This window comes from Ambystoma mexicanum, chromosome 4q, assembly GCF_040938575.1.
Source record: "Ambystoma mexicanum isolate Mex_15411 chromosome 4q, UKY_AmexF1_1, whole genome shotgun sequence".
In the NCBI taxonomy this organism is placed as follows: Eukaryota; Metazoa; Chordata; class Amphibia; order Caudata; family Ambystomatidae; genus Ambystoma; species Ambystoma mexicanum.
This window is the reverse complement of record NC_090928.1, coordinates 523,612,061-523,631,746: the sequence shown is the minus strand read 5'-3', so window position 1 is coordinate 523,631,746 and position 19,686 is coordinate 523,612,061. Positions and strand designations below refer to the sequence as shown.

The 19,686-nt window shown below is 45.3% G+C and overlaps 1 protein-coding gene across 1 annotated transcript in view; it reads left to right on the top strand.

The window, feature by feature from the left end:
- Window positions 1-19,686, top strand: part of CFAP61 (cilia and flagella associated protein 61) — a 2,971,729-nt gene that overhangs the window by 1,583,173 nt on the left and 1,368,870 nt on the right. Inside the window, exon 18 of the mRNA XM_069608074.1 lies at window positions 19,462-19,589. Coding sequence (XP_069464175.1) covers window positions 19,462-19,589 — 128 coding nt within the window. The remainder of the gene's footprint in view (window positions 1-19,461; window positions 19,590-19,686) is intronic.

Genomic DNA, 19,686 nt, shown 5'->3' with positions numbered 1-19,686 from the left:
GGAAACTGTTTAAGATTGCTATGTGGGAGTCTTGAAGGACGGAGACAGTATCAATGTTCTGAACCTTTGAGGTAGCATTAAAAAAAGACAAAGGGCCTCATTACACGGTAGGCGGTGAACCATGGCGCAATTAGCGCCATGGTTCATGCCGGTAAAATACCGGCACCACCTTGGTGGAAAGGGGAATTACCGCCCCATTCCAAGGGTGGAGGGGCGGTAATTCCCCCTTCCACCATTGCCCTTCCCCATTCCCATTTTTGCCCCATAGGGCATAATGGGAATGGGGAAGGCGTTAATTACGGCACTGCAAATTGCGGTACCGTAATTAGCTCCCTGGGTCCCTTTGTGGGTTGTTTTTTAACGCCTGCAAAAAGCAGGCGTTAAAATCCCCAACCCGCAAAGGGACCTCGTAGTAAGGCGGTAAGGATTTACCGGTACCGGTAAAATACCGGTACCGGTAAACCCTTACCGCCTACCATGTAATGAGGCCCAAAGTCTTTGGAGCACAAAACCCAACAGTGTGTTCATGAATAGAGGAACAGTGAATGTCTGCTGCAAGCTCCATGGCAAATCCTGTTTTGAAAGGCAACAGTAAGGTGTTGAAAGGTGGAGCCAGAGGTACAGCAGAGTTGGTTGCTCTAGGAAGGTTTTCCGAGGCATCAGAAGCAGCAATGGCAAAGTCAAGATTAGCAGCAGAAATTTCAGGAGTCAAAATGGCGGATTCTCCAAGATTTGTAGGAAGTTCAGAAGCCACAGCAGCAGGGAGATCACGAATGGCTGTAGATAGTTCCGATGCTGTAGCAACTGGGAGTGTGGGTGTCATAGAAGAACCAGCGGGCAGTGATGCACCTGAGACTGATAGAGTAGAGTCTGGTAGTTTGTGTTGCAGAGGCACCAGCAGGAACAACCAGAGCTGTAGTCCTAAAAGAAAAGTTGTTATCTGACTTAGCAACAGGTTCTGTCCTTGCAGGCAGAGAGGAAGGGGGTGCTTCTACTGCAGAAAGAGTGATGTGAGATGCTGCAACAGTAGCAGATTTAGAAGAATTAGCAAGAGGAGCAGCAAAGATTGGGCTAGCAGATACAGTAACAGGCAGTATGTCAGATGTGGAGTCAGGATAGGGTAGGCGTTCTGAAGGCTGATCTTCAAAGTCTGGTGTGCTCAGATTGTTAGGTGGGTCTTCGGTATAAAACCCTTAGAAGCAGAGTACATTTCTGATTTGATCACTTCAGAAGAGGCTGTAAGAGTGAGTAAAGGACAGTAGTCAGGGGTAAGAGCGGAACAATCCTTTGACTCAGAAGGATCTCTAAACAGAAGATTACACTTATCTTGTGGTGTAATGACAGTGTAAGTGATTTGGCCCAACAAAGGAGTTAATTCTTTACTGTCTGTATAGCAACCTGAGTTACTGTGGCTGGAAAGTGAAAGAGCTGTGTCAGATTTTAGAAAGGATGCATATGCTAAATTTAGGTCTTCCATCTGCTTGGTATAAGTCTGTATCCTTTTCTTCGTGGGAATTTCCAGGCCTTATCATGTCAATCTTTAAAGACAGAATATCGGGTGTAGGACATAGTGTCAGAAGGTCTGGAATATTGTGTCCCTTCATTAAATATTTACTATGTAAATAAACAAAGTCATCATAGAGATCTTCGGTCTGTCTTCTAAGGCGTAGGAGTTGTTCTTGCAGCAGTTATGTACCATTAGCCTGATCTAAAGCTTCAGAATCTGGTGTAGCAGAAAATTCGGTTGTAGCAATAGGAAGACTGACCTTAAGATTATTATGGTTGGTAGATACTGGGGAAGTATTAAGACAACCGATGGTCAGTATTGGTCTTTTGTACCCAGGACCAGGTGGACTAACCTCAGGATACCTAATGCCTTGTACTGTCAAATGAGGGTTTCCAGCAGTCTGGGGAGCTTGCCAAGGTGATCTTGAGCATATCACACTAGCAACAGCGTACTCTGGTTTAGAGTTTCCCGCAATGAGTGCTATATCCTTGGCTGTAGCAGTGTTAGAAGAATTGTCAGAAGACACAGGAGTGGTATTCCCTGTTTGGGCTAACAAGATCTGTAAGAATTCATTATCTTGCTGTAGCTCTTCAACAGATGAGGACTGCGGGTCATAGTCGCAAATGTCATAATAATTATACATGGAAGAAGGGTCAGCTAGCCAGTGAGTTTAGTACCGTGCTTGTAAATCTTTGTTTACTAAGGCAAGACTGTTCTTTAGACTAATGTTCTTGTTTGCTGTCTTTAGGGAAACTATAGATCTTTGTAAAGGTTTCTTAACACGAAAGGAACGCATCTTTGGTCTGTGTGTGCCTTTCCTGCCAATGGAACAAGAAATCTTTGGCTCTTGCATTCTGTCACGGGATGGCACTCTGTTAAGAGTGGCACAGGACACCCAGAAAGGGTTTTGGGTGGTTGTGCCGAAATAAGGTGGACAGATAAGTACACACACAGCTGAAAGTACTGAGAACGAAGAGTAAGCAAGTGTAGCAAGGAAATAAGGTACAATAGAAGGGATTTCCTCTAGGGGTGTATGCAGATATAGGAAAAGAGTATTCCACAGACCTTAGGAAAACTCTAGCCTTCTGCAGAGTTTGCTTCAACAGAGGCCCACACTGATAGCTCATGGCTTGGAACAACAGCTATGGGTGTCTGTAACACAGAAACGAGACAAGGGAAAGGGCAGAGGTTGCTTGACGGAAACCAACAGACAAGCTCTGTACAAGGGGTCTACAAACAGAACAAGAGAAGATACTTACAGAAAAATCCAGGAAAAAGGAAGTCAATAGCAAACTAGCAGAAGGAAATGAAGGGAAAGTCGTATAACAGGATTGGATAGGGATAAAGAACAGAGGGTTGAAAACAAGGAAGAAAGCAAGGGAGCAGCAGTCAGGAAACAGGAGGACTGCAATAACTGATAGAAAATAAGTAGGTGAACTGTTGAGGATAGCAAAGGACTGTAGGGTACAAGGTTGAAAGCTCAGAGGAGCAGGAAAGCAATGGGCAAGCCCAAAGGAGCAGGGCTGTAAGGAAGGGAGCCCAGAGGAAAAGGGCTTAGGGCAGCAGAGTGAAGCAGACTGCACGGCACGGAGCCCAAAAGGACCGGCAGCAAGGAGTAAGCCCAGAGGAACAGGGCCGCTGACTGTAGAAGGTTGCCAAGGACTGTAGAGGGCTGTTAGGCTGGAAGTCCAGTGGACGAAGGCTGTAGTTTGGAGGTAGCGGAGCGTGATCGGCTGCGAGGCAGGAGCCTGGAAGACAATGGCGGAAGGTAGCAGCAGAGCGTGATCGGCTGCAAGGTAGGAAGGCCCGAGTTCAAGGGCTGTTGGCAGCCGGAGTGAGGCAGGCTGCAGAGCAGGGAGCCCAGAGGACAAGGACTGTAGGCAGCCAGAGTGAGGTAGGCTGCAGGGAAGGGAGCCCAAAGGACAAGGACTGTAGGCAGCCGGAGTGAGGCAGGCTGCAGAGCAGGGACCCAAAGGACAAGGACTGTAGGCAGCCGGAGTGAGGCAGGCTGCAGAGCTGGGACCCAAAGGACAAAACTGTAGGCAGCCGGAGTGAGGCAGGCTGCAGAGCAGGGAGCCCGGCAGTGCAAGGGCGGAGGCTCGAAAGCAGCAGAGCGTGATCGGCTGCAAGGCAGAAACCCGGAAGGGCGCAGGCGAGCTGGAAAGCAGCAGAGCGTGATCAGCTGCAAAGCAGAGAGCCCGGCAGGGCAAGGGCGGAGGCTGGAAAGCAGCAGAGCGTGATCAGCTGCAATGTAGAGAGCCTGGCAGGGCACTGGATCCAAAGTCGGAGTAAGAAGGAACCGCATACAAGATCCGTGGCTCGAAGCAAAAAGGTGCCGGAAGGACTCTTAATGCAAGAGACTGAGCTCCTGCAGGCAGCAGCTTTTATACTGCCCAGCCCAGCACAGAGACAGGCTAATTGCTCGCACCTGGATCAGCACACCTACATACAATCGGCCACCTCCCTCTCTGTTCCTGAGCTGGTGGAAGCAGAGGAGATCCCTTGGGCTTCTGGGGATTGTAGTTCCGAAGATGACGAATAGGAATGGCCAGGAATAGATGGTTATAGCCAAGTGCATTGTGGTAAGTGTAGTTTGTTGGGAAAAATAGAAAAGCACCACAGTCTCGTAAATGGGAAACAAGGTCCAAAAAGTGAACAACGGTTGATCCAAGAGTTCTCCGCAGATAAATGAATAATAGTCCATATTGATCTCCAATGAATGCGCCCATGGCGCAGGCATGACAGTATGCCCCTCTCCAGGCTCCCTGAGGGTTGACCAACAAGAGGAATGTCTGTCACACCGTGAAAGAGTCTTATTCCAAAAAGGCACATCATGAGGCACCGGAAACTGTTTAAGGTTGCTATGTGGGAGTCTTGAAGGACGGAGACAGTATCAATGTTCTGAACCTTTGAGGTAGCATTAGAAAAAAGACAAAGGGCCTCATTACACGGTAGGCGGTGAACCATGGCGCAATTAGCGCCATGGTTCATGCCGGTAAAATACCGGCACCACCTTGGTGGAAAGGGGAATTACCGCCCCATTCCAAGGGTGGAGGGGCGGTAATTCCCCCTTCCACCATTGCCCTTCCCCATTCCCATTTTTGCCCCATAGGGCATAATGGGAATGGGGAATGCGCTAATTATGGCACTGCAAATTGGGGTTGATCCAAGAGTTCTCCGCAGATAAATGAATAATAATTAGTCCATATTGATCGCCAATGAATGCGCCCATGGCGCAGGCATGACAATAGTGCCTGGGAGCGGAAGAGGATTGCTCCCTAAAATGCTTGTTCCTGTGTAATGCACTACTGTGCCTTGTGGCAGGGGATTTCTATCCCATGGTTGCTTAGGGGTCTGTCTGGGTGGCTGCTGCATTTGCATCTGTATGGCATTTGATGTTGGGTACTGGATTGGCTGTGATTGCATGGGGCGTGCATTGCACTGGGGGCATATGGGGTACCTGGGGGCTGCATTTGAGACAGTGGGTGGTAGATGAGCTGAAACTCTGGGCTGCTAAGGTTGTTATAAGAAAAAGGTGGCCTGCTTCTGGATTCTCAGGCAAAATGGGCTGTCTTCGCACAAGACACTGTCCTCCAAACCTGGGTCGCATTCCTCCCCACCCGCTCCCTCTGCCTCTTTGGTGATTGCCCCCTTCCCTTCTGGAAATTTCCCATCTGCTATCTCCTGGCCCCTCCATCCATCCATCACTGCTTGGCGTTCTGTCCCTGCTACCCTTCTGTCATTTTGGAAATCACTGCCCTTTCCAGGCTAAGTTTAGCATGCTTTTTCTGAACCAATTTACTCTTTACCTTCTGTGCTTGGTCTGCTTTCCCTTTCTCCTTCTCTTGCCTTCTCCCACAGTAATGCGCTATGTGTGCCTGTATTTCGGGCCATCTGTTTGCCTCGATACTAACCACATTATTCAAGTCACCTTGCACTTCTGTGGGGTGACCCCTGCACAATCTATGATAAAATACAGCTATGTTCTTGTCCCACACCTCCCCTGTCTCCACTCATCACATCTCCTGAATCTGATGAATGTAGAGTGCTGGGTCTTCATCTGCCTTAATTTTGCAGCCCATGATTGAATTTATGTTAGATGTGTCTGGGTATGTGTCCCTCAAAGCTTTCCATACGTGTGCTCGACAGTTATTAAATTGTGCACAATCGTGGGTATCGCTATTCATCGGTACCCCTCGGTATCCTGCCTTCCTCCAGATCTCATCCGCCTGCTCTTCTAGCAGCATGGCTGTGAGATGGGAAGCCACCCGGGTGCCGGAGCAGGCTTGAGGCAGGCCGCTCGAACGACAGAGCTGGCTGTGCTTCAGTCAGCACTATCCCGACTCACGGGGAGAATGCTGCCGCGGCCCGCCTGGCGGGGGAAGCAGGAGAGGAGACCCTGACAACAGGGGCTCCTTGCCGACGTCCTGCGGCAGGACCGCCTTCGCTGCGGCGGCAGAGTACGGGGACACAGCCTGATGCTGCAGCCTCCGACGCCGAGAGCTTGGGAGTCCAGGAGCCGGGCTTGTGCCAGCCGCTCGGCGTTGGAGGACAGCAATACAGAGGGGAACAAATATGCGATAGGGGGAGCAAAGGAACCCCCTTCTTACCTGACAGGGCTGACAATGTTGGGCCTCAGGCGGGACAGACCTCCAGAGGAGCGCCATGTTAGGGGGGAGGGGCCAGTGAGGAGAACGTGCATCAGGCCTGTTCCACTTGTCTTGGCAATGAGGGAGGGGCTGGAGGTATGGTGAGGGAGCAGGGACCAGTCATCCAAGGGAAAGGAGGAGGAAGGAAGGAGGCAGCCCTATTTCTAGAGGGTGGGTGCCTAGAGGATACACCAATCAGAAGGGTGGGGAGGGAAAATATCCCTGATTAGCCCTTTTTCCCTCCTAATAGTGGGTATAAAAGGGATCGGCCTAATAGCAGTGGTGTTGCTTTTTGCAGGGAGGAGGAGAGGAGAGTGAGAGCAACTGGTGGGCCTATCAGGGTCCAAGTGTATGGGAGACACTTCAAGAGGAGAGCAAGTCCTGGCACGTTTCCCACCCTGAAGCAACTGTGGGACAACCAGGAATCCAAACATTGTGGTTAATACAGAACAATAAATCCTTGCTTTAATAAAGGTCTACCAATAGCAACCTCGGCTACTGTCCTGATTACCACAATGGCATACAAACTCTTCATGTCCCCTACAGCTAATGTGATCCCTGCTGTTTGTTGTTTTTCTAGGGCATAGATCCATTTTCCTGCTCCTGCTGTAAGGGAGGTCAGTGCCTTCATTAGGTTGTTCCAATCCATGTGTGGCCAGGGGAACTGCGTTCCCTTATTTCTATTCTGAGATATCTTCCTTCGCTTTTTACCCTTTACTAGGGCCATTCATCCGAGCCATGCTGTAAGCCTAGGGCCCCAAAGAATCTCTCGAGCTACGTCTGAATTGAGAGATTCCTCACATGAGTCTACCTTGATCTCTTTGATAACCTTACTATCGATCTTGAAAAGAACCTGTCCCACCCTCCACTCGTCTGTGCCTACTGCCGCACAATGCCTCACCTCTTGCTCCTGCGCTGCTCGAATTAGCTCCTCCACTGCTTTCTTTAGTGCTGCTTTAGCCTTATTTTCTATTTCCATAATTAATGGGTCTCGTGTTTTATCTTTCGGTTTCACTGGTGTTCCCTTTTTGGGCAAAGTGGGGGATAAATAGCGGGGGTTGGTGTACCCTCCGGTAGGCTGTAAAGAAAAGCACCCACAAGGAGGCCGGTGGTGGATTGTGCCTGATTGGCTCCCTCTGTGCTGTCATCATGGTCGTTCTCTACATCTTCCAACATTTTCCATAATTCTCTCTGCCTGCTTTTCAGCTTTTTTCCTTTATATGTTGACAACACATGTGTATACATGTGTTCCAATTTGGCGTTATCATGCGTGCCCTCCTCGGGCCAAGATTTAAACATTTTATTATCTGTTCCCTGAATCCATTCACAGTGGTATTTCAGGATTTTTTCCTTGTACAGTGGGGGAGCTTTGTACGCATATGCTCCGATTTATTACCCACACTCCTTCTCAAATCCAACCATATGTAAAACAAAAATCTCATGGACACCGGTCCAGCGGCGTCTTGCCTCAAAACCACATTATACTAACAAAACTGGTCCACCCTTACACAACAACAGTTTCTTTTAAACCACCCCTTGAAGCACTTCTACTAAAACGAACACCATAAAAGGATTCTATCCACACAATGGGCTGCCAATGCCCCACACTGCGACACTTCTATATATACAACTACTAACAAAATTAATAAGAGACCTTTCCTCTGTCTCCTTCTCTCAAGACAAGGGCACTCAACCCTCCTCACGTCCCTTTCGCTCTAGGACGGGGGGATACCAGGTCCTTTCCACACAGGACTGTCACTTTAAATACAGTGCTGTCTTTTCTCATTAAATAGGAGCTACCCACATCAATTCTTTACCTTTAATCTTATTTATGACATCATCTTTCCCCGTGGCGGGGGAGCTTCACAGCTCTACTGGTCAAAAACTTGTACACCACTTTCCAGCATTGTCTTCCCTCATCTTCAAGGGGCTACCCCTTCTCTCTTTGTTCACTTATACACCACACAATAACAAAAACTGCCAACCCCCCCTGTTTTTCCCGTAATGATGCACTCACGTTCTAGGTGTTCGCCGAGTTCCTCTGATGCTGCGTCCCCCCTTAATTGCCTTCACAGCTGTGCACAGTGCCCCGGTCCATGATCAGGCAGGCCTTCAGGGAAACACACCGCCTGAAATTCCCGTGTGGTGTGCACATGGACCGGTCACTGCAGGTAGGCGCCACAGCCCACGATGTGTGGTGGGGGAGCCCCCAGCCTCTCAGGGGTACTGAAAATCACATCGGGGTCACCAAACAATGTACGGTAGGACCAAAAAACGATTGATAAAAACAATACAAGGAATCAATAAGGAGTGCATCATTTGCATGTAAAACAGGATTTATTACAAGCAAATACGGCCGGGAGGGTCCTTCAGCTCCGTAGAACTGAAAACGCTCTTGGTCCACCCCCATTTGAGATGAGTTTTTAAAGCCAAATATGAAAAAGTTACTAGTTACAAATATCTAGTACATGTTAATTCCACACACCCTTTTGGCTAGTCCCTATACAAAAATCTAAACATACCCTATACAACCCAAACCCATTGGTTAGTAAACTACCCATGATCATCTAAGTGTATGCCCCTAGGAAATAACCTAATTGTGCAGTCAGCAGACAATACTCAATGTTGGTTAGACAACATTACTCACATCACTGTTGCTACAATTGCCTTTTTGATGTGCATAACCCCCCAACCCCCGAAACGACCCAATCATGTTGGAGATGTGAAAAGTGTGACCCACATATTAGATACAACATCCTTTTCCATAAGCACAAACACCTGGCAAAATGACACTGTTCCCAGACTTCGTGGTGGGTTGTTCTGCAACACCCTTTGCAACTCCTGTTTTGAAACATGTTGCTTTCCATTGCACGCATCCTCCTAGTTATCTCCTGAGAGCTAGATGATTTCACAAAAAATGTGGCTGAGGCTCCACCCTTTGGAAATTACATCTTCATATATATTTGTGCTACCGGGCCTTTCTTACTGTAGGCTCAGTTGTCCTAAAACCCTTAGGGGGCAGTATCACTACTTCTTGAGTTGGTATTCTTGCAATGCCTCAACTCAGGCCTTCTTCTCACAAAGATCTGCCCATAACAACTATTATAATTATGAATATAAATATAATTGTTGTTTTATAACGTGCTTAATACCAGTTGTGGTTTCTAAGTGCGGGATCGGGATTCAAACCTGTGTTGCGCTGCATTGTCTTGCTTCCAAGACAAACGCGTTGCCCCTGAGCTATCCTTCTTCCCCATTGTACTGATCTAATGTCACGAACAAAGCTGTTATAATGCATTCTACTCAAAACCCCTGTGAACTGCTAGTGCCTTGTAACGTTAAATGATATCTGTGCTGCACTTTCCCCTTCCTCCGAGGACCTTGGCTATCTGAACACTCGCTGTGGGGAAGCAAGAATAAAATCTAATCCGTCTTGTCAACCACACTGACACCATTATCACTTGAACACAGGATCCAGCGAGGAGCCCAGCTGTCATTGACAAGACGGATCACGCACAATCATCAAAGGACCCCATAGGGGGCATCTATCCATCACATATAGCCTTGATAAAGCTATATGTGATTAGGGTCACATATAGGGTCAGCCAAAACACGTGTCGGCTGACCCTAATTGGGACCATGAGCCCACCCAACAAACAAACCGATGAATAACATTTTCTCTTTGCACTTATCACCAAATAAACAGTGTGGAAAATCTATTTCTGGAAAAATAAACAAACCGCAAGGTATCCAGGATATCCCTAGATCATAATGCATTAGTGACACAACCTAATTCTCTCCACTGCAACAAAGACATAAACGAACTTGGTGATACTTGCTAGGAAACCTTTGGAGTCATAGGCCTGAATGCTAAGTGTTTCTAGGTGGACGGTGGGTTTATGCGCCAGACAATACAAGTGATATAATAATTTCCTTGCTTATTTTTGGTAAGATGTATTTTGCTGCATAATATTTTCTTTCATTTCAGATACATCCTTTCACACAAGAAGATTAAAAAAAGTATGATTTGTTTATTAGTCACAAATCCTTTTTATTCTCTTTTGTCATTCAGTTCTATCTTCATAGGATGTTAATTATTCAAAGTGTACATTCGTGTATCATTCTCTTGGTGTAATTGTGTTATTTCGGCAACACAGCCATAAAAACATGTGCATTTGAAAATCCCTGTTGACACATAGAGTATTTAAATTTAACAACATTTAAAATCTAAAACATGAACATAAACCCGGCATCAAAAAAATAAAAATTGCTCAAAAATCATCCGGGGAAACAGAAGCATAGTTGTGTAAAGCAAATCAGCTACAAAAACCTAAAGTAAAATAGTTAAACCTAATTCCCCTCACTTCACGGTTGTACTATACTAGTACCATTAAAATAGATTCAAAGCCAGTAATACATTACTAAACCCTTATTGTTTTGCAGTTTTCCAGTGATTTGTAGTAACTTTCGAATAACAACTCAGTGCAGCGCAGAATGTATCCATTATCAACTGGAAACTACACAAGCTAAACATTGTGTTTCCATTTTCACAATCTTCTCTATATTACGTTTGATGTCAGTTGGATTTTCTCCCTTAGAAACCAACACCTAAAAATGTAACGGGAGGTAGCAAGTACCACGTGCTGGTGACGCGATTGTTCACATAAGGCTAATGCCTCTCTGGTGTTTCTAAGACCCTCTGTAATAAACAGTGGGCTTAGGTACAAGTGCCTAAATCTATTGGTTGCAATGCAAAGCAAATGCAAGTGGATAATTGTTTCCTTTGGGTCTCCACATAAAGGCATGCCTCACTGTCATTGAGCTTCCACTTCTTCGTAATAGGAGCCAGCGCTAAAATTCCCAGCCTAAATCTTGCATACAAGCCCCTCTCATGGATAGTACAGGGTTAGTCCAGAAAGTTCTCAACACCAACTACCAATTTATGAGCAAGATATTCTGGACCAGTTTGCAAAGAGGTAGCTTCTTGCACTAAACGTCTTTCTGATTTAACTTTTAGTGCAGCCTTTAGTGCCAGACACACATTGCTATCTACTCTCTGTGGGGTTTCCTACATCAAACTAGCTCCTAGAGATAACACATTTTTCCCTTAAGGATTTTCCCACCTTCTAACGACATGAGGTGCTTCAGCCATTCCCCTGTTGATGTAATTCCTCTACTTGGCATAGCCTTAATCAGCATAGTACTGGTCTTGATGAGGTGTGGACACCGATAAAGGGGGCTCCCAATTCCAATCTTACTGAGCCGGAGGGAGCACTCTGCGGCAAAGGCAGCAGTTTTTTAAAAAAAAAGAACTTTGACTCTGACACTTCCAGAGCCTTCGTGCTCCCTTGTCCCCAAAGTTCGGCACCATATATTGAAGCTGGGATTGTGTTGCCTCTATGCAGCAATAAGGAGGGGAAACTGCTCCTCTTACCCATTTGCAGAACATCGAATTTACTGTTCCACAATGTTTGTACATTTTAAGGTTAGCCCTCTGTCTGCTCTCCCCAATCACCATCTTCTTAAAAATGAATTCCTAGGTAGTAGAAATTATGGACTTGCTTAAGAGGAACAACTACACTGCTAATCGGAGGGAATATGGATTGAATCAGAACAGTGAATTTTCTACCTATCTCTACACCTGCAACCACTCTAATATTTTTGTTGAGACTTTCAATATACCTGAAGAAATATTACTTGTATGCAATAGTATGAATTTATAGCTGCAAACAGTATTGTTTATTACCCAGTGATATGATACAGCTGTTATTAGGCGTACATGCATCTATACCCATGCATCACAAGAAAGAAACAACTGAAATTGGCCTTTGAGCACTATGGCACATATAGGACACACGAATATTATCAATATGGACGTAAATATGAAAAAACAATAAGTGGAATTAAACAACCAGGCAACAATAACATCTAATTAAATTGAACAACTACACAAGCAGCAGATTTAATTAACCATTGAACGAGAAATGTTTTAAAGTAGTCAAGAATAAATGCCCAAGCCTTAAACAACAAACTAAGTATCTAAGCCATTGAACAATGGCTACCGTTAAAAAGGCCCTTTAACTGAAAAAGAAATACCACCTAACTGATTACAATATCTTTTGGAAGAAGGGGTTGAATAACGCAACTGTGCTACCATGCCGTTGTGCCCATGTCGCATCTAATGATATATTGCTAATAAGTACAATTATACGTAATAATTAAGCTCCCAAGTAGATGACGAAGTATCGACAAAAGCACATTCTAATTGTAAAATTGCCCAATCAGGAGTTTGAGCAATGGCCGCTGTGAATAACAAAATGCATACAATAAAATTGAAAACCAAAATGTTCAAAACGTTTTAGAAGCGGACCAGATGATTTCACTGTAAAAATGCTAACGGGATGGCACCAATCGTGAACTAATATTATTGTCTGATACCGCCAAACGCTGGTGCCGCACGGAACATCGTTTGAAGGATACTGGAGAACTGGACTACTTTATCCAGCGTACGATCTTTACAGATCAGGAAAAATCAGGGAAGCTGCATCTCCTGAAGCATAGTTTGAAAAAATATTTTCAGACATTAAGACAAGAAATCAATGAGAAAAACTTGTGCTATTGGCCTGAAAGTATACAGACCCCAATATGGTAAGTGGATGTGTGAAAGCAACCACTTAAATAAAATCATATCTAAAGACATATGTTAAGGAAGTTAAGAGTACAAACCTTACATGGCTTTACTTACATTTTCCTTGTGCCTTTTCCTTATCTCCCAATACATTAAGCCATATAAGAAAAACTGAAACGCCTGATAATCCACAGTAATTTTAATGGGGTGAAACACGTGTTAAGGAGCAATACGGAATGGATTTGTGATTAACAAATCAAGATGTTCTATTGAATTACTGTCACGACCCTCGCCCAAAACCCCCTCTGGCAAACCCATTGGCCAGGTGGAGTCAGGACTCGGGCCTCTAGAGCCTGGCATCCTCTTCAAAAGCCCTCATGGGGCCAGTCCTGGCGCCTTTGGTGCCAGGCTCATACACCATGAAAGACAATGTGCTTGGGAACTACTTTATTGTATTGTCAGCCAACATGGAGGCATCCACATAGCTTGGTTCCTAAGAACCAAGCTATGCGGTCTAGTGTTTTGGGTGTGGTAGCCTAGGGACTACTTTACCTGGACTATTTTGTTGGGGCTATTTAAACCACAGCCGAGCAAGACAACACGCTTCTCGTTACTTTGCAGCTTGCAGCGTGACGCTCACCGTGTCCAGCTATTTCCTCGAACCTCGGAGAAGCAGAACCTGCAAGGAGACAAAAGGAACATCATTAGCAGCAGCATCTTGCCTGCAGTCTTCATCTTTAAACACTCGCAGCTACTGAGAATACCTTCCTCGAATCTGCACGCCTCCCGGACAGAACGACCTGAAAGAGGAAGATAGAGGCAACATTAAAGAAAGCAGTAGAGACATTTACAAATTACGAACTGCTCAAAAGGCTTACCTGGCTGGTCGCCTCTCGGCTGGCACCACTCTGGACATTCCACTCGCGCTGAAGAACACCGCGACCTACAAGGAAGAAAAACACAGGTTAGCAAAGGCAAGACTTTGCAGCGCTGCGCATAGTGCTTGCTTAGCGCATCAGAGCTCTCTCAATGCGCCATCATTTACCAACGGGGCTCAACCAAGCCAGTTCGCCGCGCTGAAGCTCTGCATACCTAAGGGAGAAAAAAAGAGACATTTTTAAAGAAAGGAAGGCATGCAGGATAGCAACAAAACTAAAGAACAGCAATAAGACCTACCTGAACAATATCAAACGGTCCGGCGTCAGTGAAGTAACTGGACCGCACTCGCCCAAGAAAGACAGCGCGCCCCTGCAAAGAAGGCAGGACGGAGAGCACGCCTAATTCTACCACAAGGTGAGGAGAGGGTGCCAGAGGGACTGAAATCATACGGGGGTGGAGGGAGGATACTTACCCCAGTCGGTCAGTCTTGAACACAGTCCTCCTGTATTTTCAGGCAGAACCTTCCCCGCAGACCACATCAAGGCAAAGCTGAGAAACATACCAGCGAGTAACCTGGTTGGGTGGCGTCCCTGTGGATACTAGGTAAGCGTAACAATTACTCTGAGTGGAATAAGAGGAATAATATAGGAATCATTTTGAGACTAATTAACAAGTTAAGAAGCTCTCTTGAGAATGATACCAGAATGTACACTCTGAATTTATAACATCCTACGCAGATTGAACTGAATGACAAAAGAGAATACCAAAGATTTGTGACTAATAAACAAATCATGATTTTTTTAAAAATCCTCTAGTGTGAAAGAATTTATCTGAAATGAAAGAAAATAATATACAACAAAATACATCTTACCAAAAGGAGAAAGGAAATTTGTGTATTGTTTGTCTTGTCTGGCACATAAACCAACCCTCTACCTATAGAAATGTATGAAAAGTATTGAACAGACAAAACACATAGGGTTGAGCTTATTTTGATGACGACCAAACAAACACTTGAACAAGAGATGAGATCATCGCCTAAGGACTAGCAAATGTCTGGAAAGGTTTTTCTAAATGCTAAGGGTAATGGACAGTAGCTTTTATTGCTACTCATTTCACCATGTAAGGCTTTCTAGAGTGTGTGAAATCTAAGTACAATTCACACGTGGACACAATTGCTAAAACAAATGATAGAAATACTGACACTAAAATGACCAGCTGCCCATACTAATAGAATTTACACAGCCTGAACCTTCTTCCATATTTGGGACGTTGGACCTGTGTCAGAACAGGTCAGGAAGGAGGAACTTCAAACTCCACAGTGTGCCTGACAAAAGGAGGTTCTGTCTCCTCCCATCCAAAATCTGAATATATCTGCTATTCGAAGTAGGGTCTGTTGTTTGCTGCCTCCTGGTTTCAAAGAAGGAACACCGCCATGGGCAATCTATGGATAACGCCACCCCAGATCCCATCATGGGTCTAATGATGGCTGCTACAGACGTTCCACACCAGCACCATACAACTCCCTCTGCTGGACATGAACCTGGCAGCATGAGCATGACGTGTATGACCTTCTGCTAAGGATACAAGAATGTAGAGCTACTGTTCTTTGGCATTATTTATATTTGTATTTATTATCTTTTATATAGCACTTTACGCCAAAGCGTTTTACATAAAACAAGAATACATTAGAAGCAATAAAATACCATTCATGAGTCAAATGAACAAGAACAGGATACAGCACAATTTGCCGAGGTCATTAGGAAGAAACAGGGGAAGGGGAGAAGCAAGGGAGGAAATAAAGAAGGGCTGTCAGGAGGGAGAATGAAGAAGGTGGGATTTTAAGGAGGAGCGGAAGGAAGACTATGAGGTGATGGAATGGATAGGCAGAGGTAAAGAGTTCCAGTGAAGTGGGGCAAGGAGCTGAAAGGAACGGAAGCGAGATGGGGCGCAAGGGGAGGGTGGGACAGAGAGTAGGAAGAGGTCAGCGGAACGGAGGGGTTGAGGGGGAGAGTAGAAAGAGAGGAGGGAGGAAAGTTAGGGAGGAGCAAGATCATGAAGAGATTTAAAAACAAGACAGAGGAAGTTGACTGTAAGTTGAGAGTGGAAGGAAAGCCAGCCAAGTGAGGAAAGCGAAGTGGAGATGGAGTCATAAGGAAAGAGGGAGCAGAGAGTGCAGATTGCAGAGTGGTAGAGGGATTTGAGGGGGCAAGATGAGAGGAAGGGAGGCCAAAGAGGAGAACTGAACAGTAGAGGAGACAGGAAAAAATAAGGGAGGAAATAAAGAGTTTGATGGTGTGGAAAGTGAGGGAGGATTGGATTTTGCAAACATTATAGAGATGGTAGCGACAGGCGCAGGAGGTAAGAGAGACATGGTAAGTAAAGGAGAGGTTAGAGTCAAAGTGGAGGCCAAGATTGCGGGCAGAGGCAGAGATGGGGAGATGAGTAGAGGGAACGAGGATGGAAGGAGGGGGAGAGAGGGAGGAAGAGTATTGGCAGGAAGGAATAAGACTTCAGTTTTGTCAGTGTTTTTATTGTGAGAAAGTGAGAGGACATCCAAGGTTTGATAGCAGTGAGACAGGAAGAGAGTTTGAGGTGAATGTCAGGAGTGAAGGAAGAGAAGAAAAGGAAGAGCTGGGTGTCATCAGCGTAAAAGTGGTGAGAGATACCAAAGGAAGAGATGATTGGGGCAAGAAGTGAGGTGTAAAGTGAGAAGAGGAAGGGGCCAAGTACAGAGCCTTGGGGAACGCCAATGTCAAGGGAGTGTGTAGGGGAGAAGCGGCCGCCCCTGGAGACGGCAAAGGAGCGATTGGATAGATAGGAGGAAAACCAGTTGAGAACAGAGCCTTTGAGACCAAAAGAGGATAGAGTGTCGAGGAGAAAGGGCTGATCGACGGTGTAAAAGGCAGCAGAGAGGTCAAGGAGAATGAGAAGAACAGAGGTGAGAGCAGTTTCGGTGGAATGCTTAGGACAAAAACCAGATTGAGTAGGAGGGAGGAGGTTGGAGACAAAAGCTGAGAGTTGGGAGTAGACTAGTCTTTCAAGGAGTTTAGAGAGGAATGGTAAAAGAGAGATGGGACGAAAGTTGGAAGCCAGGAGAGGGATAGCTGAGGGTTTTTTTTAAGGATGGGGGTGATAGTAGCATGTTTGAAGGCTGTAGGAAAGGTAGCAGTGATGAGAATATGTTGAAGAAAGAGGTGAGGTAAGGTATGAGAAGAGGGTAGATTCTGGGAATTAGATGAGTGGGTAGTGGATCAGAGGGGGCAGCAGTAGGGTGAGGTTTGGACAAGAGGAGAGAAATATCAGCGTTAGAGACAGGAGGAAGTTAGACATGTATGAGGAAGGGGTGGAGTGTGATGGGGAAGGGGGAGAGTAAGAGGGGGAGCGTAGAATGTTTTGGTGTAAGGTGAGTATTTTTGCGGAAAAGCAGTCTGCTGCGATGTCGGAGGGAGAGAGAGGAGAGGCGGTAGAGTGGTCAGGGGTGGAAGGGGAGAGAAGACGAGTTAGTGTTTGGAAGATATGTCTGGGATGAGAAGATTGAGAGTGGAGAAGGTTAGAGAAGTAGGAACGTTTGACTGAGCTGATATAGGAGTTGTAAAGGGAGTGGTAAGAGAAGTAGGAGGCTTGGTTGGCTGGTGAGTGATGTTTAAGCCAGCGTCTTTCAAGGCGTCAGAGAAAATGGTGCATTGATAGAAGGTGAGAGGAAAGCCAGGGTTGGGCGGGCTTGCGGGAGGGGCGGAAGAGGGAGAGAGGATAAAGTTCATCAAGACTGGAGGAGAGAGAAGAGGATAGAGTGGATGGGGCATAATTAGTAGAGAGAGAAGAAAAGTGAGAGGGGGAGGGTGGAGGAGCAGGTTTCATAGAAATGAGAGGGGTTAAAATTACAGAGATCTCATCGGGAGAAACAGATAGAAGATGAGGGGGAGGAAGGGGAGAGGCAGGAGAGTGATGGAGAAGGAGAGTAGAACGTGGTCGAACAGGTGGAAAGGGTAGAGACTGAGGAGGGGGTGAAGGAGGTGATGAAGATAAGATTGAGAGTGGAGCCAGAGGAGTGAGAAGGTGAGGTAGGGAGGGGGGTGAGAAGATAGGAGTTGAGTATGGATAAGAGGGGGGAGGATAAGTGGGGGTGGAAAGATGGAGATTAAAGTCGCCAAGTACAACTAGGGGAGCATTATGATCAACACAACAGGAGAAATGACTGGTGCATTTGTAGCTGACTTTTTAATAGCCATCGTCTATGAGTTCCTTGAGACTGTGTGCGAGGGAATGCTCATAAAGTTGCAGGTCACCCTTTGCCTGTCCCTGGGCCTAATGGAACCACACTGATGGAGGATAATAAGACAATAGGACAACAGATGTTGAGCCTTCTGCACATGGCCTAAACATGCTTCATATTTTCCAAGTGATGACCAGTTATTTCCCAATGCTTATGTCCTATAGTACTTACCTGTGCTTTTCTCTGGCAGCCGGAGCCAGCACTGGCTTCTTATTCTTCTTCTTCAGATGGAAGAAGGCTGCTGTGGTGAACATCACAGAACATTGCCATTAATGATGAACTGTAGGTACCAAGCTGACCTCGCACGTGCCTCTTTATTTTTTTATTTTTTTTTATTGTTCATTTATAACACGCTTACTACCAGGCAGTGGTTTCTAATCACGGGATCAGGATTCAAACCTGTGTTGCACTGCGTTGTTTTGCTTCCAAGACAAACGCATTGCCCCTGAGCTATCCTTCCTCCTTATCAACACCTAGACTGTGGCCAATGAGACACAAAGGCTCTTTCCCCGCCTTTGAGTCTATTTTAACTACCTGGTCCATCACTAATGCTGGCTCATGTGCTACCAGCATGAGCCTTGGTCTGAGGTTACTAGGGACCAAAGCTGTCGCAAACCATGATTACTTTCAACTTAGCAATTCTACTCTGATCAAATTTAGTCTAGACTGAACCCACAAGAAAACAGTATAAATACCAGTGGCCGTGAATTCTGTTTTACATTCATGTGAAATCTATTTTTACGTTTTTACAGCCACTGACCAAATGGCTTGGTGCACATATTCTCTGCACCTGCGTTGTACATGCTACGCGATTAGTGGGTGCTCATTAACTGAAGTAAAGCCAGCTTAGCAGCCACCAGTTTGCTCTCCTTAGCTTCTGATGCACCCTCCCCATTGCTGGTTTCCAGCTTGCATTCCTAGAGATATGACAATTGAAGTGACACATGTGTTTGGGTTTAATGTGTTGAAGAAGTACAATGTTAATCACGTTTCCTTGAAATATGGGATGATTCATAGGTATCTTCTGGGGAAGAGAAGATGGAACTCAAGAATGGTGCATAATAAAAAATATCTAGATTCTCTGCCAAAGTAAAATGTATCATTTTACGGAGGCCAAGAACTTCAACTCACCCTTGAACGATTACCTAATTCCAAGTTTGCAGTATACCATTTCTTTATTCTATTTATTTCAGATTTCATTCACTTTTTATGTAAGATTATTTTTTTTTGTTATCATTATTTTTTAAAAAGAATAATTTGACTTATCAGCTTTTATGTGTGGCACTATTTAAACATGAAATGGATTGGTGAGAGATGTGTGGAGACGGGACCTTTGTAATCAATGTATCTTGCAGACATTATAAAATGTACTTGCTTCCTTTAAAGGCAACACATTCATTTTTCTTAGAAGCAGAATAAATGTTTGCCCTTTGTTTTGATTTGTTGATAAGAGGATGCTAATAATGCTATAATCTTCTCTATTTAGACTGTCCCTGAACCATCTCATTTCTTTTCTTTTTTTCAGTCGAGTTATGCCTTGTACCACATAAATCGGAAACTCACATTGGAACCCAAAGTAACAATAAATGCCAGAATTGTGGTTGTTGGAGCTTCAAATGTCGGAATCTCCTTTCTTGAAACACTTGTTTTCTGGTATGTCCGTCTTCTTTCAGTTGTATATCGCTGAAGATTGAAATGTATAGCTCAAGCGCATAATGATAATGATTTAATAATGTTAAATGCATTCCTT